The 24,324-nt window shown below is 50.5% G+C and overlaps 1 protein-coding gene across 4 annotated transcripts; it reads left to right on the top strand.

Annotated features, from left to right (window-relative positions):
• The first annotated feature begins 957 nt into the window (after window positions 1-957).
• LOC136550547 (serine/threonine-protein phosphatase 7 long form homolog) lies at window positions 958-14,367 on the top strand. 4 transcript variants are annotated; one of them, XR_010782328.1, is made up of 11 exons: window positions 958-1,062; window positions 8,607-8,744; window positions 8,823-9,612; window positions 9,694-9,986; window positions 10,057-10,321; window positions 10,406-10,679; window positions 10,756-11,270; window positions 12,355-12,858; window positions 13,433-13,643; window positions 13,746-13,853; window positions 14,015-14,367. XR_010782328.1 is itself a non-coding variant. In XM_066542151.1 (11 exons), the coding sequence occupies exons 2-11, from the start codon at window positions 8,608-8,610 to the stop codon at window positions 14,060-14,062; spliced, it is 3,081 nt and encodes a 1,026-aa protein (XP_066398248.1). In that variant the 5' UTR covers window positions 958-1,062; window position 8,607; the 3' UTR covers window positions 14,063-14,367. The 4 variants fall into 4 exon arrangements, 3 of the variants coding, with proteins under 3 accessions (XP_066398248.1, XP_066398250.1, XP_066398251.1); XM_066542151.1 differs by having other exon boundaries at window positions 13,433-13,579; XM_066542153.1 differs by having other exon boundaries at window positions 13,433-13,638.
• Window positions 14,368-24,324: the final 9,957 nt, after the last annotated feature.

Genomic DNA, 24,324 nt, shown 5'->3' with positions numbered 1-24,324 from the left:
ATCCTGGAAACCTTCGTATCTCTCGTTCTTCTCCTTTTTCTCCGCTGTAACCCATGATTTCCCTTCGCCTATAAAAGGGGAAGCAGGGCACCCCATGAAGAGGGGCCAGATCCGCACAAGAGCACGACACGAGCACATGGCTGAGCAACGATCGAGCTCTCAGCACCCGTTCACTCCTTTCACCAGAGACTTAGGATCATTTTCCTCTCTCGTCCGTTTGTAACCCCTACTGCAAACCAAGTGTTGGTAACACGAGCAAGAGTAAACTGGATGTAGGGACGTTCTGCCCGAACCAGTATAAACCCTTGTGTCTTCCGAGCACACCATCCGAGACAGACGCGCAAATACAAATTTACTCGTCGGTGATCCGAAAACACCGACACTTCTCTTCATACTTCTAGTCAGATAAGAGGAAAGTAGTGTATTTTGGGAGTTTTGGGGGCTAATAACGAGTATAAATATTTACACTTACTTGAACTAAAAAAAATCTATAATGTATTCTGCTTGGTCTATGTAAGTATGTATTGGGTCTGTATCCACTTACTACTTTTACTACAAACTCTGTAGACAAGTCTGTTTTGTGCATGTAAATGTGTACAGAGTCTGTTATCAACAGTTTGATGTTTTTTTTTTTGGAAATCAACAGTTTGAGTTGAATGGTTAAGTCAATGCAAAGAAGAACCTTCATTAGTCATATTGCAAATCGTTTTCTTATGCTCCAGAAATATCAATTAGCCATAGAATAGAATACTTTGAGTGCGGATCCCAGGTTAATTTGCAAATCTTCTTGGCAAGACAAATCATAAACAAGCAGTTTGGTAAATTTTTAAGTCACTTCATACTTAGTCAAATCACGCGGCCCAGTAGCAGCCCAGAGGCCCGTGGTGCCTAGCCCAGCCCAGTCAAAGCCTCTCTATTACACACGGAAGCTTCGGTTGCAGTGGAGAGTGTAGGCAGTCAGTCACGGAAGCTCCAAGGACTGCCGGACTGCCGGAGCAGGCCCTCGCCGCCGCACGCCGCCGCGCCACCATCTACTGGTCTGCCTCCGCTCGCGGTCCGCCGGTCAGCCTTAGTCAAATCATTGCTCGTCCGACATCTTTACCATTCTCCGCCTCCGCCCCCATTGTTTTGTGCGGATCCACTAATTCCCTAACCCTAATGCAAGAACGCTTGCGCTGGGTTTCTAAGCACTGCTTGGTTCTTCCCAGTATTGAGATCTTGAATGAACTAGAGGCATTTAAACCTTGGTATTCTTACTTTACTGCTGTATAAAGGGTAGGGACTGGCCTCCATTTACCGTGCAGAGGAGTAAACAGTTTTTTATTTGATATCTGGTTCTAGACTAATAGAATATTAAGGGCATCTTGTGGTGATTGTAGTTGATATTTTTTGGATCAAACTACATTTGATCTGGAAAGCAATGCTTACTCCATGCAGATGAGTATGTTACTCGTTGAATTCTTATTCTGGGTAGTAGCAAAATTCTTACTTTCATCGAGAGAGGATGACACTAGGAGTTAGGGCAATTTTCTGGTTTATTTCTCACACAAATATCATACCAACCTGAGGGGTTAGGGATACATATTTATAGGCTGCTAGCCAGCCAAGCATATGCCAAGATGCTAGATGCTAGCATGCTGTCCTAAAACAGATGCTGTCCTAGATGCTAAGATGTTGTCCTAGCCAGTCAAGGATGTTGTCCTAGATGCTAAGATGCTGTCTTAGGCAGTCAAGGATGCTGTCTTTGATGGGCAGCAAGACCACCATGCAGCCACAAGGACCATATGCTGCAGCCCCACAAAGACCAGCCAACACAGAGACTTATCCCATCATTCTCCCCCTAAGTCTTGTGCGTCGTCTTGTGGGAAAGTTGAACCATTCCGGTCCTGGAGCAGAGCTCAAGGAACTTGATCCTCCCAAGAGGCTTGGTAAGCAGGTCCACAAGCTGGTCCTTAGTGTTGATGTAGCTTGTCTTGATGCTCCCTTCCTCCAAACAGCCTCGGATGAAGTGGTACCTCAACCGGATGTGCTTACTCCGTTCATGGAAAACGGGGTTCTTTGCCAGGGCCAGAGCGGACTTGCTGTCCATCCTGAGCTCCACCGCTCTAGTGTCTCTGCCGAGGAGATCACCAAGCAGTCGAGCGAGCCAGAGCGCCTGAGTCGAAGCGGTGGAGGCCGCTATGTACTCGGCCTCGCAGCTGGACAGGGCCACCACCTGCTGCTTGACTGACTGCCAGCTAACGAGGCACTTGTCGAGGAGGAAGAGGATCCCGCTTGTACTCTTGCTGGTGTCGATGTCGCCGGCGTGGTCGCTGTCGCTGTACTCGACGAAGTGTGCCGCCCCAGGGCACCTAGGGTAGTAGAGGCCGTGGTCGAGAGTCTCCGTAACGTAGCGGATGATCCTCTTCACAGCCTGCTGGTGCTCCGTTGTCGGTCGCTGCATGAACCGACTAACGTAGCCGACGGAGAATGTCAAGTCCGGCCGTGTGTGGGCGAGGTAGCGAAGGCTCCCCACAAGACGCCGGTACTGCGTAGCGTCCACCTCCTCCGTCGTGCTGTCGCGGCTCACCTTCAGCCTCTCCATCGGAGTGAGAGCTGGGTTGCAGTCAGTGAGCCCAACTAGCTCAACGACGCGCTTGGCGTAGGCGGTCTGTCGAAGCGTGATCTCGGAGTTATCCTGGTGCACCTCGATTCCCAGGTAGAAGTAGAGAGGCCTCAGGTCACTCATCTGGAAGGTGGCCTTCATCTCTTCCTTGAATACCGCCACCTCCGCATCCTTGGTGCCGGTGATCACCAAGTCGTCGATGTAGACACCCACCAGCAGAGCATTTCCTCCACTGCCCCGTCGGTAGATGGCCGCCTCGTGCGGGCTTTGCTCGAAGCCCATCCCCTTTAGCGTGGAATCCAACTTGGCATTCCACGCCCTCGATGCCTGCCGCAAGCCATAGAGGGCCTTGCGCAGGCGGAGCACCTTGCCCTCCTTGCCGGGGATCGCAAATCGCCGCAGCTGGTGCACGTAGACCTCCTCCTTCAAGTCGCCGTTAAGGAACGCCGACTTGACGTCCATGTGATGAACACGCCAGCCCTTCTAGGCAGCTAGCGCAAGGAGGAGTCGCACGGACTCCATCCGTGCCACGGGAGCAAAGGCGTCGTCGAAGTCGACCCCCTCCTACTGCACGAAACCTCGTGCCACCAAGCGAGCCTTGTGCTTGACGATGGCGCCGGCTTCATCCCTCTTCAGCTTGTACACCCACTTAAGGGTGATCGCGCGGTGGCCACGAGGAAGGTCAGCAAGCTCCCAGGTGCGGTTCTTCTCAATCGCATCCATCTCCAACTGCATCGCGGCGCGTCATGCCACGTGTCTCTCGGCCTCAGCAAACGATCGAGGCTCGCCGTCGTCACATGCAAGGTGCAACTGCGCCTCCAGATCGTGAGGCACCAGTCCCGGCACCGGCTGGTCGCCGAGAAGGTTCTCCATCGTACGGTACCGCAACGGCTCGCTGTCGTGGTACGTGTCGATGCGCTCCTCGTCGTGAGAGAGCGGAGTAGCGAGCTCAACCGGGCTGTGCTTGACACGAGCTGGTGTTGGAGTAGACATGCCCAGAGAGGTGCCTGTCGGTGCTGGAGTGCATGGCGGTGCCGACTGTGGTGGAGTCGGCGAAGAACTCATCGCAGCCGAGGTCCTGGCTGGAGAGCGTGGTGCTGTCGGAGTAGCAGGCGTCGGGGTCGGTGGAGGCTCGGGGATTGGGGTAGACGCGCTCGTCGAAGAAGAGCTGCCTACTCCCCTAGCTCCCTCAAAGTGAACGTACTCGACAGTGAAGTCGTCGTACGTCGGAGCCGAGCCGTCGTCCACCGCCTTGTCCCACGCCCATCCTCGCCCTTCGTTGAACACAACGTCGCGCGCCGTGCACACACGCTGTGTCTTTGGGTCGAGGATGCGGTAGGCATTCGAGCCCTCCGCGTAGCCGATGAACACTCCCGGAGTGCTCTTGTCGTCGAGCTTGCTGATGTGGCCAAGCTCCTTGGCGAACGCGAGGCAGCCGAAGACCCGCAAGTGGGAGACCGCCGGCTTGCGCCCATGCCAAGCCTCGTACGGCGTCCTGCCGTCGAGCGCCTTGGTAGGCGAGCGGTTGAGGATGTAGACGGCCGACACCACCTCCTCTCCCCAGAAGACAGCCGACATCCCCCTCTGCTTGAGAAGGGCCCGAGCCATCCCCACAACCATCTGGTTGCGCCGCTCGACGACGCCATTCTGCTGCGGGCTGTACGGCGCGGAGTAGTGGCGCTGAATGCCCTTATCAGCGTAGTATGACGCGAATTCAGCCGCCATGAATTCGCCGCCGTTGTCGGTGCGCAGCACGCGTAGCTTGCGGCCGCAATCCGCCTCCGCAGCAGCCTGCCCGCGCCTGATGGCGTCCGCAGCCTCTCCCTTGTTGCCGAGGACCATCACCCACATGTAGCGGAAGAGGTCGTCGACGAGCAGCAGGAAGTAGCGTTGTCCTCCCGGTGTGGTCGGTGTCACCGGGCCACACAAGTCCCCGTGTACAAGCTCGAGCCTCTCCTTGGCTCAAAAGCTCGCCCACTGGGGAAAGGGGAGTCGCCTCTGCTTCGTCAACACGCAGACGTCGTAGAGCTGCTCCACATGGTCGAGGCACGGCAGGCCTCGCACCATCTCCGTGGCACTGAGCCGCTTCAGGGCCTCGAAGTGAAGGTGCCCGAAGCGTTCGTGCCACTGCCACGCCTCGTCATCCCGACGAGCAGCGAGACAGAGGGGTTGTGCCACCTGCATGTTAAGGACGTAGAGTTGATTTGCGCTTCTGGTTACCTTGGCAAGAAGGTGACGGCGGCGATCCCAAATCCTCATGACTCCATCCTCAACCACCACACGCGAACCGTTCTCATCCAGCTGCCCCAAGCTGATGATAGAGTTCCTCAATGCGGGGATGTAGTAGACTCCGGTGAGCAGCCTGTGCTCACCAGACACGGCAGTGAAGGTGACGGAGCCGACGCCCTTGATCTCCACGTCGGAGGCATCCCCAAATTTGATGGAGCCTCGGACGCTAGAGTCAAGCTCGGTGAAGAACTCCCGTCGACCGGTCATGTGATGGGTGGCGCCGGTGTCGAGGCACCACCCGTCAGTCTTGTCATTGCCGGAGCCGTCGCTGAGGAGGGCGTGTGCTTTTTGCTCGTCGAGGTGGAGGAGAGCCGCTGCGGCCGGTGCCGCTGGATGTAGCTCGATGCTTGCATGTGCCATGAACAGAGTCGGCTCCTCCTTCGCTTGTGCGACATGGGCCTGGCCGCGTCGTGGCTGTCGACAGTCCTTGGCCCAATGGCCAAGCTGGCCGCAGTTGCGGCAGGTGTCGTCTCGTGCCAGTTTGTGCTTGCCGACGCCGCCGCCCTGGGCGCCTCCGTGGGCATCACCCTCGGCACGTCCTCGCGCTCCGGCCTGGGTGTCTCTGTGCGCCTTGCGCGGCTTGCCACGCTTGCGGCCGCCTGTCGCGGAAGAAGGCTCCCCCTTCTTCCGGTTACCTTGGCAGGCAACCCACTGCTCCCGAGTGAGAAGGAGCTTCCCGCCAGTGGTGATGGGCCCCGAGAGAGATTGTGGCTCATCGCTGTCGACGACCTTGAGGCGATCTATCGCCTCCTCGATCGACATCGTGGAGAGATCCAGCAGAGACTCGATCGAGCGAGCCATCTGCTTGTACTTCTCGGGGACGTAGCGGAAGAGTTTTCGACAGCTCTCTCCTCGTCGTAGGTGTCATCGCCGAACTGCACCATCTTCTGCAACAGAGTGTTGAGACGGAGAGCAAAGTCATCAACATCCTCACCTGGCTTGAAGGCCAGGTTCTCCCACTCCTTGCGCAGTGCCTGCAGTGTGGATTTGCGGACGCGGTCGCTGCCGATGCGTGCCGCAGCGATGGCGTCCCAAGCCTCCTTGGCAGTCCGCTTGTTGGTAACCGAGAACTGCATCTCGGACGGGACTGCAGCGATGAGGGCATCCAGCGCCCGTCGATCCTGGTCGTAGTCGACGTCGCCGTACCGGACTGCCTCCCACATGTGCCGTACCTGGAGCTTTACCCTCATCACCGCAGCCCACTCGACGTAGTTGGTCTTAGTGAGGGTAGGCCACCCACCGCCGGGGCCGATGTCCCTGACAACAGCCTGGAGCCCGTGGTAACCACGGTACCGATCCGGGGAGAGAGAGCCACGCTGCCTGTGAAGGCCGCGCTCTCCATCGACCCGTCCGCCACCGTTGCCGTGCGCGCCTCCTCCAGGAGCGCCGCCGGCGCGTCTGTGCCTGTCTGGGCTGCCGCCGCGCTCGTGGGCGTGCGTGGCTGCCCACCGCGCCGCCCGCGCTCGCGCTGCCTCCCTCCCCAGCAGCTCGAGGTCCGCGTCGGTGCTGTCGTCAGCAGAAATGGAGCTACTGATGTTGCCGCGCAGAACCTCGTCCTCTGCTGCCGCCGCACGCGCTGCATCCACCGCCGCTCTGGCTGCTGCCAGCTCCGTCGCTGCCAGCTTCGACGCCCTTGCTGCCGCTGCAGCGGTCTCTGCCGCCGCTCGCTCGCGTTCCTCTGCCGCGGCAAGTTCGGCCTCCTGCCGACGTCGCGTGCTCGAGGCGACCGAGTGCTGAGACTGTCCTGCGGACATGACGTGCTACCGGGGGGCTGCTGCGTGGGGAGAGGGTTGCTTCAGACGAGCGCGTAGAGGGAGAGGAGTGAGCAGGAGCGGCCGGAGCTGCTGCTGCTCCCAGCTGGGGCTGTTGCGAGGCTGGGAAGGGAGATGAGCAGGAGATGCTCAGACTACAGGATAGTACGGCTCTGATACCACTTGTTAGTCACTGAATTCTTACTCTTGGTAGTAGCAGAATTCTTACTCTCATCGAAAGAGGATGACACTAGGAGTTGGGGCAATTTTCTGGTTTATTTCTCACACAAATGTCATACCAACCTGAGGGGTTGGGGATACATATTTATAGGCTGCTAGCCAGCCAAGCATATGCCAAGATGCTAGATGCTAACATGCTGTCCTAAAACAGATGTTGTCCTAAATGCTAAGATGCTGTCCTAGCCTGTTAAGGATGTTGTCCTAGATGCTAAGATGCTGTCCTAGCCAGTCAAAGATGCTGTTCTAGATGCTAAGATGCTGTCCTAGTCAGTCAAGGATGCTGTCCTTTATGGACAACAAGACCACCATGCAGCCACAAGGACCATATGCTGCAGCTCCACAAAGACCGGCCAACACAGAGACTTATCCCATCAGAGTAAACAGTTTTTTATCGTGTTAGCTTACCTTTTTATCCATTATTAAATTGTAGGAAAGCAATGCTTTTGCTATTTTTCTGTAATCGAATAGGCTCATATGATAACTGTGATGATAAAATACTATAAATCGTGTTAAGTTATTATACTGGTCTGGCTCTTTGAAATTATTGATCGAAGCGACATACTAAGACTTTATACTGCAAGAAGGCTAGACACACTCCTAAGCATTACTGCATTATCATAGCAAAACCCCAGCATTATCCATGTAATCCAACCATGGTTTTACACAACAAGAATCACATGTTTATTTTTGTGACCAGTATTATTTTGCATGTTCTGTTCAGCTGCATTCTTGTGCTTAGGATTGACATTTTAAGAAACGATATGCGCTAGCCATTTTTCCTATAAAGTACCAGCTTTATTCTCTTCACTCCATCAAGTTCAATCCGCTAATGTGTTTGCTTGGGGTTCAAATTTGACACAGAGAAGTTGCTTTCGCCTGCAAGTTATGTCCAAGCTTCGAGATTGGGCAGGCCTCCCAGATGGCCTGCTGCACTCCATTGTTGAATTGTTGGGGTCCTTCCCTGACCTTCTTGCCTTTGCAGCCACCTGCCACCCCTGGCGCTCTGCCTTCTCATCTTACCCATGCAAATCTACCTTGTACACACTCTTTCCGCCTCTCCTCCTCAACCCTAATGTCTCTTTCTGCTCCCCTCGCCCTTTTCCAAATGTTGCCAGAAACACCTCTGTATCCAAACGCCCATGTTACGTCATTGATCTAAGCCAGCCAAGAAGATACATTACTTTGCTCTCAGATTCCTATGCTTTCTAGCGATTACGAAAATAACCAGTCCACCAAGTGCTTTGCATAAGTTTGCATTTAGGGGTGCTTCCTTTGGCCATGTGATCTTCTCCAACAACAAACATGTTTTCTTTTTGACGTATTCACTGGTATTGAGGTTTCATCTCCACCACTGCCAGTTGTTGAATAACATTGAGCTCTACTACTATGGTGCTACCCTCACTGGTCCTCTAGCATCTCCCAACTCACATATCATTGTCTCCACTCAGTCCTCCAACTTCTTTTGGCGTGTTGGTACTGACTCTTGGTCAAAATGCTCTCCTCGCAATGGGTCACTCGTCGAATTTGTAGTCTGCAAAGGCCAAGTCTTTGGTTTGGGACTCTCATGTGTAATTTTTTAGTTTGGGCATGTAATATTTTATGTATTATTCTATGTTGGGACCTTTATTGTATTGTGTAATATTTAAGTTTCGACTATTATGCCTTTTGAATGTACTTGTTAATATGTATTTGTATTTTCAAAAAAATCTTTGTTTTTGTAGGATGGCCGGCATGGAGCTTATCGACCCTGTTGTTGACCAGAGGCACCGCTCCAACTTGCAGGACGGGCAGCTTCTCGCAGCCCTACGTCTTCGTACCCACGACAAGTTGTGGTTACTTGACCACCGCTGGGTTCCACGGTTTGTTTAATTCGTACCTTGTATGTTACAGTTGTACTTGTTACAATTATTTAATCTATAATTTTGTTCCCATTACAGTCTACGTGCTGCTGGTCTGCTTCCGTTTGCACGCCTGGTTGAGCGACACAGGCATAGGAGTGCGCGTTTTCCAGTGGACCGTGCACTCCTCTCTGCTTGGGTGGACCGCTGGAGACCGGAGACGCACACGTTCCACCTCCCTGTAGGTGAGATGACCGTCACTCTACAGGACGTCGCCATGCTCTTCGGTCTACCTCTCGACGGTACCCCGATCGGCCCAGTTGTCGTGCCGGCGGACTGGGACGAGCAACTCCTGCACCGTTTCGACGGTGTGTTGCAGCCGGCGGAGGGAGAGCCTGAGCAGTTAGGCTTCCATGACCGCCACGGGCCTCCAAAGGCTTGGTTGTCTCAGTTCCGTGCGGAGAGGCTCACGGACGACGAGGACGACTGGAGGGTGCTACGACACTTGGAGGCGTACCTGCTTTGGTTGTTTGGTTGGGTACTCTTCACCAGTTCCCACCACGACACCGTCGACAGGCACTTCGTCCACTACGCGGCGCAGATAGCGTACGCACCACTTGAGGCGATTCCCCAGTACAGTTGGGGTTCTGCAGTGCTTGCAGCTACGTATCGGGCTTTGTGTGACGCTTGCACTCGGAGGACTTCGACAGGTACGTTGGCTGGTTGTCCGTTGTTGCTGATGTTGTGGTCGTTCGAGCGGTTCGACATCGGTAGGCCGACCCTGTCGTCGTACGAGCCGTACGCCGACGAGGTGTACGTTTTCGACCTGTTTGGTGAGGCCGACGAGCTCGATGCCCCAACGATGGGCACACTCTGGTTGTCCCGTGACGTAAGTACATCATCTTCATCTATTTGTTCATGCATGTGACTATATGCTTTTAATTTTCATCAAATTTGTTGCTCTTTGCAGCCTAGGTGGGCAACAGGCACGGGTAGAGGCACGTACAATGCGTACGTCGCTGCATTGGACCAGCTCACAGCTGACAGGGTTCGGTGGACCCCGTACACAGCAGCTGACATACATGCCCGTGCTCCGCGTGGCTTGTCGGAGTTGTGCTACCGAGACCAGGAGCTGTGGTGCACGAGGAAACGATTGGTGTTCGACATCTTTGTCGAGCCATATTGTCCAGAGCGGGTGGCACGTCAGTTTGGCCGTGCGCAGGTCTTTCCCCTTCCCCGACTTGAGTTTGACGGGTCCCACGAGTAAGTCTTGTTCCATTAACTGTTCCTCTATATGTTGTCATAGTGTTATTTATTATTAATTGTATTGTAGGTATTCAAGGAAAGGTCAAGGTATAGCGTTCGAGCAATCGTGGGTGGATAGGATGGTGCTTTGGGTCAACGCCTGGGCACAGGCTGCCGCTGACGTGCACGACCTTGGTGGGCCATTCGACGAGGGCACGTACCGAGAGTACTTGCGTTGGTTCCACGGAGCCACACGCGTCCGTTGCTTCCCCGTGCCGGTAGAGGCCGCGCCGCACGAGGCCGAGATCACCGACACGTTCGTGATGGAGCCACCAGCTGCTTTCCATGCGCTGGTAAGCAAATTTCTTAACTACGTTGTCTATCCCTACTTTGCAAAGGAAGGGTAATACATGAGACAATACATGCCTGGCCTGCAGACAGATATCTGTAGTGACGTGGGCAACGAGCTGCTTTCGTATGCCCAGAGGTTCGAGCAGACCCCGCCAACGGTTGGTAGGCTTGAGTTGGTTGCCGCCCTTCGACGACTGGGGCAACGTTGCTTGGCGGGAGTTCGCCGGGCATCATGCCGCCAGACCACAGACGTAGTTGTTGACGTCCACCAGGGTGTGCCTCCACCTCCTCCTCCACCACCTCCAGTCGTAGGATCTGGAGGACGTTCTGGTCCTTCCCAGCAGAGGGTTCCAGTCCTAGGTAACTCTATGATAACCTTCCTTATTTCTCATGTACTATGCATGTAGCATGCTCTATCTGACCTTGTATTTTTTAGGTACATGTGCTTCATGCAGTGACTACACGGAGGGTACTAGCAGCCTAGCCCATGCCATGTCGCAGCGCGATGGCGATGCCATCGCCATCGCCGCCGCGGCGGCGGCGACGGATCCCTCCCCGGACCCGACACCGGCCCCGCCGGTGGTCAAGTGGCCCGAGGGCGGCGCGCTGACGCGGGACTGGGTGGCGGGGCTTGCGTCCACGCTGGACTGGTGCTCACGGCACCTCCCCGCGGACCGCCTCCCGGAGGTGCTCCCGGCCGCGCTGGTCCAGCGCCTGGTCCTGGCCGCCGCCGCCATCTTGCACCGCGAGCCCAACCTCGTCCGCGTCGACCCGCGCCCCGGCCAGGCCGTCATCGTCGTCGGGGATGTCCACGGCCAGCTCCACGACGTCATCTTCCTGCTCCGCGACGCCGGGTTCCCGTCCGAGGACCGCATCTTCGTCTTCAACGGCGACTACGTCGACCGCGGCGCCTGGGGCCTCGAGACCTTCCTGCTGCTACTCGCGTGGAAGGTGAATTCTGCTGCGGATCCTCCAACTCGTTGTTAAGCTTCATGCGTGTTTTGATTCCATTTTGTTTTGTTGGATCTGCTAGATTTATGGGCATAGATTGATACATAGCTAGGCAGTTAATAGATTTTCCATAGGTAGTGCAAACTGGCTCAGTTAACTAATAATGATGTCTCCCCTTTGGTTGGATTGGACTTATATATAACAATAGATAAGACCGGTAATAGATTTTCCATAGGTAATGCAAGCTAGCTGAGTTGTTTTCATGGCAGTACTGACTCTAACGAATAATGATGTCTCCCCTTTGTTTGGATTGGACTTAATAGCAGTTATAAGTTTGCTCATTTTGCACAATATGCAACTAAATGATATCAACATAGAATTATGAGTCTTGATCCACACATTATTTATTTTTGGGAGTATTTGTTCTCATTTCCTCAGCATTCAATGGCTGAAATATCAATGATGTGATATATATTTAGACATTTGACTGTTATTAACTCACACAATCATATTTGGATTCCATTTTTGTTTTGTTGAATCTGCTAGATTTATGGACGTAGATTGATTGATAGCAAAGCCAGTTAATAGATTTTCCATAGGTAGTGCAAACTGGCTGAGTTAACGAATAATGATGTCTCCCCTTTGTTTGGATTGGACTTATATAACAATAGATAACAAGACAGTTAATAGATTTTCCATAGGTAATGCAAGCTAGCTGAGTTATTTTCATGGCAGTGCTGACTCTAACGAATAATGATGTATCCCCTTTGTTTGGATTGGACTTAATAGCAGTCATAAGTTTGCTCATTTTGCACAATATGCAACTAAATGAAATCAACATAGAATTATGAGTCTTGATCCACACATTATTTATTTTTGGGAGTACCTGTTCTCGTTTCCTCAGCATTCAACGGCTGAAATATCAATGATGTGATATATATTTAGACAGTTGGCTGTTAACTCGCACAAGCATGCTTGTCCTCCTTTGGCATTCTAAAAGTGATCTATAAAAACTTTCAGTTCAACAATCAAACAGGGTAACAACATAAATGGTTGCTAATTATTGGTTCTTGTTTTCTTTCAGGTGCTACTCCCGAATTGTGTGTTCCTTCTCCGAGGAAACCACGAATCCAAATACTGCACGTCAGTATATGGTTTCGAGAAGGAGGTAATGACTAAATACAAAGATCAGGGCCCTCAAGTTTATCGAAAGTTTTTAAGATGTTTTGAGGACCTTCCTCTAGCGACAATAATAGCAGGAAGCGTGTACACCGCACACGGAGGTGTCTTCCGTGGAACGATTGTAGTGCCATCAAAGAGATCAAAAAAAAGAAAGAAGGGTCACAAATACAAGGCGGATTTTACTGTTGATGTCACAGCCATGAAACTTGGATCCTTGGATGAGTTATTGAAAGCAAGGAGAACTGTTCTTGACCCTCCTTGTGAAGGCTCAAATTTGATCCCTGGGGATGTGCTCTGGTCTGACCCTTCCTTGCAGATGGGTCTTTCACCGAATAAAGAACGAGGCATCGGTTTGCTTTGGGGTCCAGATATCACTCAACAGTTTCTGCGGACAAATCATTTGAAGGTTCATTTTGTTTCGTTTATTACTCTTCCTGTTATATTTCAAATTGTTAAGAACAATCAATCATATGAAAAAATTGCAACGTATGAGAGCTCACTATTTCCAAATTCTATTTCATGTTGCAAATCTGATGGTGCCCACAAAGAAGGCGTTATAGGTTGATTTGTATGTGTATACCCCCGGCCTAGTCTGTGGTTAGTTGAGGATTATATAAAACTCCTTAGTAGCTTCAGGTGACAAGCATGCAGTAACATCCAGCGTTTCTCTTTTTGAAAATTGTTGTGTGGTATAGATGTCACCTAATATGTTGATGCAGTGAATGTGAGATATTACTTATTAACATACTTGAAGTGAGTTACATGATTCTAATTTCTTTTGTGTTAGTGTTCAATGATATGGCTTACTTAGTATCAATGGTTATCTTTGAACTCGGTCAGTTGGTAATGGTATGTTTTGTCCCGCAGCCCGTTGAGCATTTAGCTCTAATGCTCCATAATAATATTTGAAAGTTAGCATCATGGTAAAACTGTATTTGCTTTAAGTTCACATGCTTACTTCATCTTTTCATTCAACAAAGCTAATCATCAGGTCACATGAAGGTCCAGACGCAAGAGACAAGCGACACGATCTCTTAGGAATGGATAATGGATATACAATTGATCACGAAGTAGAATGTGGGAAACTAATTACTCTCTTCAGTGCACCAGACTACCCACAATTTCTGGTGATAATTTTTTGCTGTTCATCTTCGATATTGAATCCCTTCCTGGCTTTTTGTTGCAAGTTCTGTAAGAGATTTACTCATATATAAGTTCTGCCTTTTTTTTTGTATCCTTTGCATATTATGATGATAATATGGTGTTAACTCTTTGTTTCTGAACCTTGTATAGGCTTCAGAGGAGCGGCATAACAATCGTGGAGCATATATTGTCCTTAATCCACCTGATTTTGCTACCCCTGTTTTCCATAGCTTTGAAGCTGTAAAGCCTCGACCTGCGGTATGTGACTCAATCCTCAACAATATACTCAGGAGTACTTGGTTCTGTGATGTGAGACTTGGAGTTATTATTTCTTAATATGGAAAACAATCAATCTGGAGTGGGGGAAACAAATCAACTGACTAGGAGTATCTTCTTTCTTTGTTTTCCTATATATGCAGGCCCATCCGTTCTATGATTTCGAAGAAGTGATCGACTCAGATGAATAGTTGAATTTGGACGCCATGGACAGTGGCACGTCGAGCCTGTCATGATAGCTTCTCATGTACCTTTTGTATTTATCACACCAATTGTTGCCAAGGAAGCGTGGCATCAAGGTTTTTGTTGTAGCTAATGCCAACGTAGCAACGTTGCAGGTTTCTGGGTGGCCTCCTGTGTCCTGTCAAGCACGCCAATCTGATTTGTTGGTTAGGTTTAGGTTGATCTGTATCTAAAATTAAGTACCCAGAAACATGATATCCAAAGATTGAATGTGGGAAACCAGTGGTTGCTAAATCTTAATCTATAAACCTTCTTGTTGCTGAAAATGCTGATGCATTCGGTCATTCAGAGGAAGAGGAAGATATGCCCATGGCATCTCATGTTATCTGAAGAAGCGTATATCTACTGCCTTTAGAGCATATATGTGACACGCTTGTGTAAATAAAACAGCGCATGTTTGGCCAAAACCTAATTGTTGACGGCTAAGATTGTACGTTCTAGTAGGGGCAGAAACATGTTTCAGAGACTGCTTGCAGGTTGATCGATCAGGAAAAAAAAAGATTCGAGATGAAACATGCATGTTTCAGGCTTTCAGCTTTGCATTCAGTTCAATTCAACTATCACGGACACGCGTTGGTAATAAAATGACACGACTGGTCATCATTAGCGAGCGTCTCTTCATCAGAGGGCAGGCAAGAGTTTATTGGCGTTTCAACTGCCCTCTACTCTGCATCTCTGAACCTGAATGTGGCGAGCAATTTCTACGTGTGATCTGGTTCTACTTCTATCCTGAAAGATAGTGGTGTGGGTGACCGCTGGCGCTGAGCAAACAGGGGCCGGCCTGTTGTTCCTTTGTTGGGCATCGTTGCCAGTTCTAAGCACTCGCCTTTCCAAAGCAATCAAAAGAGCAACCTGACTGAGTTTAGATGGGTCGTTGGGCTTAGATGGGCTGCATATCGTGCGGCCGGCCTACTAACTGAGTTTTAGAAGCTGCCGTTGGATGGGAGCGGACGGTGGGGATGCCCTGACTGCACGCCGACGTCGCCCCGGGCGAAGTGACGATTTCGTTCCCATCGAAGGCCTCCCAGACCGCCTCCGCCGCCGCAGCCGCGATGCCGACGGTGAGCGTCGGCCGGGACCGTCTCTTCGCCGCCCTCGGTCGGACCGTTTTCCTTTGCTCAGTTCCTCCAGCTCTCCACTCCGCGACAACTCGTAACCCGTCCTCTTGGCAACAACACAGGAGTTCGAGGCGCTCTGCTTCGAGTTCGGCATCGAGCTCGACGCCGTATCCCCTCCCATTCACTCGCTGTGCTGAGAGTGGCGTTATCTGAATTTTGAGTGTTTTGGGGTGCGTGTGCAGACGACGGAGAAGGCTATTATCAGGAAGGAGAAGCACCTCGAGGACGACGGCGAGGTGGACGACGATGACGAGGTCATCTACAAGATAGAGGTTGCCGCCAACAGGTCAGCAGATTTTGTTTTCGTCAATGGAATCGAAGTTACTAGAATACTCGGTAGGTATACAGGAGTTTGGAAACCCGGTGAAAACTTGGAACAAAGGATTAGTTATCCTACAAAATTCCTATGGAATGACCCGAATTCAGAGAAAATTTGGAGGAAATCTAACGTGAGGCCCTAACAACCCATTGGAAAATTTGGAGGAAATCTAACGTGAGGCCCAACAACCCATTGGAAACTTTCCTCTGTGTCTGTCTCTCTCTCTTCTAATTCCTGTGTTTCGCCGGCGATGAAGGAGAGATGGCTTCTCCCTCTCTTCCAGAACCGCCGCTTTCAAGCCTTGCCTAAGAAGCGAGCGTCGATCGACGATGACGGTGCAGCGGCTGGAGCTGGCGCCTTCGCCGGCGATGAAGGAGAGATGGCTCCTCCCTCTCTTCCAGAAGAATTTTTTTTAAATAATATTTTTAATAATTAATTGCTAATGTAGAAGCTTGTATGGATAGGAGAGCCGTTGGCATCTCAGGAGCCGACAGACCGATTTTTTTTAAAAATAATATTTTAATTGAATAATTACAAATGTAGAAGCTTTTATAAAAAATAGCAAATATAGTATATGTCGGTCTCTTGAAGGCCGACAGGCTACGCGGCAACCAGACGGCAGCGGACCCACGCCGACCAGTCGGCGTCCCAGCGACCGATAGGCCGTTCAGGGGCCGCGCGCAACCGCAGGTACGTGCAATTTTAATTTGTTGGCCTCGCCCTGGCGCTCCGCCGACGTGGGGGTCCTGGGAGAATCGCCTCCCTATCCTAAGCGTACGCCGCCGCATTCAATTTCGTGCAGGCATAGGTAGTTGTCCGGAGAGAGCTCTACGTACTAGGCTTTGGTCATTGCCGTGGCTGCAGCCAGGATGTCAGCAGGTTCCAGAATTTGGCACTATATAAAAAAGAAGATTCCCCGTTACATCAAATTTACGGATACATGCATGGAGTACTATATATTGACGAAATCAAAAACTAATTGCACAGTTTGATTGTACTTTACGAGACGAACATTTTGAGCCTAATTAGTCAACGATTGAACAATTATTACCAAATAAAAACAAAACGATATAGTAGCTACAGTAGCGCACCGAATCCGATAGCGTCGATTCGGTGGCCGAACTAAACGCGGCCTGAGTGGTTGGGGTGCTGATGAGTGGATGTCTCGCCTCTCGCGTAGGAGTACGGACTACTAGCTACTCCGTAGTAGTCAGTCTGGTCAGGGAACTGGCCTGCCGTAGCAGAGGACAGGGCCGTCTCTGCGGGCGTGCAGCCAGGGCTACGACGCACGGCCTCCAGTTTGATAGGCCTCCAATTTTCTAGTACCATGACCCATGTAGCTAAGCAGATTTTATTTCGTTGGCCCAAAATAGGAATCACCCACTAGCAAGCTTAATAAAAAATGGTTTTTCGGAGGCCACACGGTGTCGTTTTGTCTCCCTGACTCCTGCGATCCCAAACCTGTCCGTCTCCTATCGGCCATGTATCGCGAGTGACAGCAACGGTGAGGCACCGAGGCAAGGCCCTGAAGGCTGAAGGTAATACTAATCATTCATATTTCTTTTTTTTCTTCCCAATTCATTCACATTGAACTATAGCGGATCAATCTCTAAATTTTGTTCTTTTCATCTAGACTCGCCTAGTGGACTAGTGTTTGAAGATTGAAGCCATATCTCCTGCAAATCGGTCTAAAATTTTAAATCGAGTTGACAAAAGCGTAAGAAAAAACAAAGAATAGAGATTTTTTTCTAGACTAGTAGGCCTCATTTTTTTAGTTTTGTACAAGGCCTCGTATCTCCTCGGGACAGCCCTGCAGAGGAACAGGTCGACGCGTCGATGGATCGGAGGTGAAAACGAAAAGACGAGCTTCCACGATGACCGACGGACTCCTTGCCTAAGAAGCGTGCTCCGATCGACTGACGACGGTGCGGCGGTTGGAGCTGGCGCCTTCACCGGCGACGAAGGAGAGATGGCTCCTCCCTCTCTTCCAGAAGTTTTTTTTTTAATTATATATTTTTAATAATTAATTGCAGCTGTTACACAAAAACCGGGGTTATAGGCATGGCAGAACAGTCGGCTTCCCAGCGGCCGATAGGTTGTTGAGAAGTAATGACAACATGCCTAGCCCGCTTAGCTAATTCATCGTAGGTGGTAGTAGCAGGCAGGCTCCAGAAGTTTCTGATCTGAGGGCCTGATTAATTCTGCCTGTACGCGATGTAACTTTTGATCCTTGGTCCCCCCTCTTCAAGTACTCCCACTAAGGCTGCAAGCCAAAAATCAAAAATTTTCAAGATTCTTCGTCACATCAAATATTACGGCACATGCATAGAGTACTAAATGTAGACGAAAAAAAAACTAATTACACAGTTAGCCGAGAAATCGTGAGACGAATCTTTTAAGCCTAAATAGTCCATAATTGGACAATTTTTGCCAAATAAAAACAAAAGTGCTACAGTAGCCAAAAAGCCAAAAAATTTCGGAACTAAACGGGGCCTAAGGGGGCGTTCGGTTAGCCATTTTCAGCCTGAAATGGCCATGGAATCATTCCCACGCTACGTAAATTAATAAAGGAACTGTATGGCTGGGAATTATTGTCAGGGTAACCGAACTGAAGCCTAAGTGATTGATTCCTATTTTTGTGACGATGCAGGGGTCAGGGGATCAGAAAGCATGCATGCGTATTCAGTAGATCCGTATTCATGATAAATATTTATATAAATATAATATTATTTAATATTTAATTATTATTTTAATATTTATGCAGCAGAGTCTTAGAACCATATTTATATTTATATTTATGAATGAACATTGTATGCAGCAGCAGACAGGCTGTTCGTTTGGCTAGGCTTGTTCATTGTTAGATCGTGAAGAAGTACTACTGACTGGTTTAGTATAAGAGAAAAATACTGTTTCGACTAAAATTTTACTATCGTTTACGATGAATAATCCCAACCGAACAGTTTGAGAGTTTCGAACATCGGTGCGAGATGGCACGAGAATACTTTTTCAACATCGGAGCACAGTGTGCCTAGTCTTAGGTGGGGTGAGACAAGCCGATTCATTTATTGTTTGACGAGGTTGGGCCATGTTTAGTTCCCCAGATTTCCTGAATTTGGCACTATGCAAAAAGAAGATTTCCCGTCACATCAAACTTGTGGTACATGCATGAAGTACTAAATGTTGATGAAATCAAAAACTAATTGCACAGTTTAGGTTGTACTTTGCGAGACGAACGTTTTGAGCCTAATTAGTCAACGATTGGACAATTATTACCAAATAAAAACAAAACGCTACAGTATAGCTACAGTGCCTGGGTATCCGGCGGCGCCGAATCCGGCCTCAACTAAACATGGCATTGGTTAACTTTACTGCTCCTTGGATGTGGGTGATGATGGCAGCATGTCCCATCACTCACCCCAGTTCATCCTGGTTCTGACGGGCTTCAAATTGTCAAAAACTTAAATCCTTCTATCGCTGGTTAGGTGTCGTTGTGGGATGTATACCGGTCAAATTTTTTTAACTTTAACTAGATTTATAGAAAATATTAGTCATATTTGTATCTCCAAATAAATTTATTATAAAAATAGATTTAAAGATCTATCCAATTATACTAATTATCTATTATAAATATTAATATTTTTTTATTTTATATTTAGTAAAAGTTGAGTACGTTTGATGAATCGATAATGAGAACTATGAATAAAAAAGCACGGAGGGAGCAGTAACATATTTAAGATAAAAATATGGTTCCACAGTGTATCATGGCCATCCTTTCCTGACATCATATGGTCGATGGAGGTACATCCGCATGCATGTGATGGCCGGTCATGTTTTAGGGCCTGTCGGCCAGTGGAGAGCCGATAGGCCACTCACCCCGATAGAAGCCACGATACAGTCGTATCCACACAGTACAGTCGTATCCACCCAAGAGCAGCCATGGTATAGTCTAGGAACGCCGATAGAGGCATGTCAGCTCTCGAGTGGTCGATATGGTCTCTATCGGCCATCAGAACGAGGCGGACTTGCTCCGCCAACCTCAGGGGCGCGTCCTCCTGCGCCGATCTTGGAGGCGCATTGGGGTCGATCGGAGCGGGGCGGACATGCTCCGCCAACCTCAGGGGCGCATCCTTCCCCGCTGATCTTGGAGGTGCGTCCTCCTCAGTTCGTGCGGGGGCGTGCTGCGGAATCGGGGTCAAGTTGACCCACCCTGCGTTGGCCTACTCGTCCTCGAGCGCCAGCACGCCCCATGCAATGTTGGGGTCATCCTCCTCTTCCTCCTCCTCGTCGTCGCCACTCTCCTCCAAGCCTTGCCAACGCCTTCTACGCTGGAGCTTCGCTCTCTCCTTCTTCACCTTCTTCCGATCCTTCTTTGCCTATGCCGCCTCAGTCGCAGCGCGGTTCGCCACCCTTCGCGCCACGTCCTCTAGCAGTGGCGGTCGAAGTCACGGGCGATGAGGTCAGGAACTTCATCGCCTCCTTGAGGCGCTGTGACATTTCACCGAGGCTGAGAGCCTCACCGACGACCATCACCGTCCCCTCGGGTGCAGAGTCCGACATCATCCTATACATCAAAAGGGCGCGTGCCATCAGCGGCGCCAGCCTCCTGACGTGGTATGCTCCGATGATGCTGGTTCCACGAAGGTTGTGGCACTTCAGAGTCACGATGGCCTTGAGCAGGTCGCCGAGCCTCTTCTACTCCTTCTCGATGGGCCATATCTCCATGCCCCTGGCACCTCCATGATCAGGCGGCCGGTGAAGATCGGCAGGGGGCGGCGGCATCGTTCTTTAGGTAGAACCAGAGCTTATGCCACCCCTTGTTGGACTTCAACAAGGGGATGGACATATACTCCGACGCCCGACTGCCTCATAGATGGATGCTCGCGCACCCCATCAGCACCGCCAGGTCTGGCTTCTTCTTCTCCTTCTTCTTCTGCAGCTCAACAGCGATGAAGTACTTCCATAGCTTGAAATAGGGCTCGATCCTCAGATACCCCTAGCATAGCGTGATAAAGGCCAAGATGTGCTGAATCTCGTTGGGATTCAGATGCTACAGTTCTAGCCCGTAGTAGTGCAGCAACCCTCGGAAGAATCGGTGGGGAGGAGTCACGAACCCCCACTCATGGAAGGGGATGAAGGAGACGACGTAGCAGTCGAGCGACGATGGCACATCCTTGCCACTAGGTATGATCCACTCATTCACCATGGTCCTTGCGTAGAAAAGGCCCTTCTTGACTAGACCCTCCATATGCACGCAGAGAATGTCAGAGCGAGGCCACAGCTCCATCAAGGAACGAGGATGGCAATGTAGAAGATTCGATGGCAGTGTAAGGCTGGAGAGCAAGAACTTTGCTAGTGGTGGAGTGGAAATAAGGAAACAAAGGCCGGGACTTAGGAGTGAAAGGCAGAAAGATTGGAAGGGCAAAGGATGCGGCTGTGCGTACGGAGGTTGGGGAGAAACCGCTTCGTTTATAAGGTAAGGGCGGAACAAGCAAGGGGTGAACCATCTGCCTAAATTAACATGCCACATGCCCCACCAGATCTGCTTCCTTTAGGGCTCGAGCCCTCATTATTTCTTGTAGCATCAGTCGCCTCACAGCATCGAGAGACGAGCACACACCTATCCCAATTTTCCCCGCGAAGGATCCATCGGGCGATGGTTCGACTTCAAAGACCACGGACGATGGATATAGAGCTAAAAACCCTCCTACGGCCCATTAACGCCTAGGAGTTCAAAGGCTAGCCCACTAGTGGGTTCACGACCGCTCTAGGGCAACTTAGAGTGATGGGAGGTTAAGGGCGGGCCCGCTAGTGGCTAGTTCCCAAAGCGCGCGAAGCACCACGGGCATCCTGACCCTCGTTTTGAGTCTTGGATGATGCAAGGTCCATGGTTTTCCCCCCAAAAGAAAGGCATCCTCGGACCGGTCAAACGGATCCAAGAACTATATGAACCAGCCACCAAGATTATGGAGTCAGTCACCAGCTGACCTCGAACCAGCCCCCATGAAGGGGATGCTGGGGCTCCACTCGAACAAGCCCATTAACAACTCACCGAGCACCGTGCTCCATCCAGCGAGGAAAGCACAGCCTGGCTTAGCCCCTCTGTTCTAGTGAATGAACATATAATGGATAATGATCACAGGATGAACCGACCCCCTGGCCAGACCCCTGCTACGTGCAGGGGCACAGGGGCTCAGCACCACAAGGAGACCAAACATGTGGTCGTGGACAAATGACGAGTGTCATACGCAACTTGCCATCCTACAAAATGATAATAAGAAATAGTATTCATGTGCGCCCTTAAAACAATGAACCGCAAAAAGCCTTTGCAGAAGCGTTTCACTCCTCCAAAGGCTCGTGGGTTACACCCACCAGGTGCGCTCATGCGCACCTGGTGGAAAATGAATTATCAGCGCGTGTCCTCCCTAGGGGTTGGGCGCCTATGTCCACTTTTGCCAATCTCCCACATAGAGGCTTGGTATCTAAAACCAACTTGATTACCCTATGCGGATTAACCGACCGAGGGAAAAACGCCGAAGTTCTAATAACGACCCGCCTCCATGGCATAATGGCCACAGGAGCAACAAATTGTGAAAAAAACCTTTGGAGGAGTGTCTCACTCCTCCAAAGGCTCAGGGGCTATTGTCGGATATCTATACCCGGCTATCCAAGCCAAAGGATTAAAGAGTGTCATGTCGCCTTGTCTGATGGTTGAAGATGCAACTATGGCCTTGTCCGACTCTAAGGACAAAGTTTCCGCCTCGTCCGACATCGAGGACAAGGTTTCTGCCTCGTCCGACCCCTAGGGGCCAGACCACATCTCGTTCGACGCTGAGGATGAGTTTTCCACATCGTCTAACCCCTAGGGGCCATGACATGCCTCGTTCGGTCCCACGGGGAGGGCCCCGCCTCGTCCGACTCTCGAGGGTCGGATTCTGCCTCGCCCGGCTCCTAGGGAGAGATTTTTGCCTCACCCGATCCTTGGGGATCGGATCTGCTACCGAACCAAAGTAGTGGTCCTAGGGAAGGGCTCGAACTGCTTTAACCAATATAGCATGGAAGCGCACGCTCAGGAGCATGTCTCGGACGTGTCCTAAAGCGACTGGCGATCGAATTGGGCCATGCTGGGAAACTCACATCGTCCATCGCGTCAACTGGCTAGCACTATGTTGCCAACTCCCTGTATGACCACCGTCCAACATCAGTCAATCGATGTTAGTTGACTGGCATTGTACCACTAGCCCTCACATGGCTTCTGTCAAGGGACCATCTGACCATTCTGTCTGCTCAGACAGGACGGGAGACAAGAATGGCGCACGACGCCTGCACGTGAGCTACAATGGCCAACAGGACCCCAGTACGATCCCGCTGCCTCCACGATCTACAGGGTCAGTGGGATCCACGCAAAGAGGAGGATGGCCCATCATCGGGAGCCTTATTTTCTCTTCCCTTCGGCTATAACCCCAACTTCCCCTTAGTCTATAAAAGGAAAAGAAGGGCGTCCCACTAGGGGGTCGACTCATTACACATCGATTCATCGGACAAGCATACCGCATCACACCAGAGACTTGGGAGCTACCTCCCTCTCTCGCCAGTTTGTAACCCCTACTACTACAAACTTAGTGCTAGTAATACGAGCAGCTCGAAACTGAACGTTGGGACATTTAGCATGAACCAGTATAATCCTTGTGTCCTCTTAGCTCACCATCTAGGTTAGATGCACAATATACAAATTTACTGGCTAGTGCTTACTCGAAACACCGATAATATCTATCTAGCTGATGATGCTTTCTCTATATTACTTATATCTAGGTGCATCGTACTTGCTATCATAAATCAATCAAGACCCATGAGCATCACAGTTCTTAACAGTCGATTTCTTCTTGTATCGGCTATCTAGTCGATCCCCCTATTTGGCTGCTCTCAAAGCAGCATACTTGGAACTGTCGGGGCAACATCGGCATGTTCTATCCTAAATTACTGATAAGTTTTCTCTCCTTATCAATTGTAGGTCAAATTAACTAACACGCCTTTGGGATTTTTAGGATCGACTGGTCCTATGTTGAAGCCAAGCAAGATCTACGGATTGACCTAGCTTAGCTCATCCAGCTTGCAGTGTGTCAGGTGCATTCACCTCATTTTCACGCTGATAGATTCTATAGCCGGTTGCGAGCTCCTGTGCTTTTTAGATTGCTACTCTGGTTACCACCAGATCGCGCTGAAGGAAGAAGACCAGATCAAGACGTCGTTCATTATGCCCTTTGCCGCCTACTGCTACATGACCATGTCCTTCAAGCTCAAGAACGCATGTGCGACTTATCAAAGAGCCATCCAACACTGCCTCAAGGACCAAATTGGGAAGAACATCAAGGCTTACGTTGATGACATGGTGGTTAAGTATAAGACTACCGACACTCTCATCGCCGACCTCACCAAAGCTTTCAAAGCCCTAAAAGTGTACCGATGGAAGCTGAATCCCACTAAGTGTATTTTTGACGTTCCATCTGGTATCCTACTAGGGAACATCGTCAGTCGCCGCAGCATTGAAGCCAACCCAGAGAAGATAGCGGTGGTGACCAACATGAAGCCACCAACCTATGTCAAGGACATCTAGAAGCTAACAGGGTGCATGTTGGCCTTAAGTCGTTTCATATCCCGTCTAGGTGAAAAGGGACTCCCCTTCTTCAAGCTACTCAAGGCTCAAGAGATATTTGTCTGGTCGGAGGATGCTGACAAGGCATTCGCTGAGCTCAAATGGTTCCTCACCACACGTCCG

The sequence above is a fragment of the Miscanthus floridulus genome, chromosome 4 (genome assembly GCF_019320115.1).
Source record: "Miscanthus floridulus cultivar M001 chromosome 4, ASM1932011v1, whole genome shotgun sequence".
Taxonomy (NCBI): Eukaryota; Viridiplantae; Streptophyta; class Magnoliopsida; order Poales; family Poaceae; genus Miscanthus; species Miscanthus floridulus.
Note: the sequence above shows the minus strand (reverse complement) of the source record. Positions and strands in the feature narration are given on the sequence as shown.

Excerpts from the sequence above, each read along its gene's own strand:
- LOC136550547 (XM_066542151.1), top strand. The coding sequence starts at position 8,608 with ATGGCCGGCATGGAGCTTATCGACCCTGTTGTTGACCAGAGGCACCGC. Across the intron at positions 10,680-10,755 it reads GCAGAGGGTTCCAGTCCTAG|GTACATGTGCTTCATGCAGT; the intron begins GTAACTCTATGA and ends TGTATTTTTTAG. Across the intron at positions 12,859-13,432 it reads TGCGGACAAATCATTTGAAG|CTAATCATCAGGTCACATGA; the intron begins GTTCATTTTGTT and ends CATTCAACAAAG.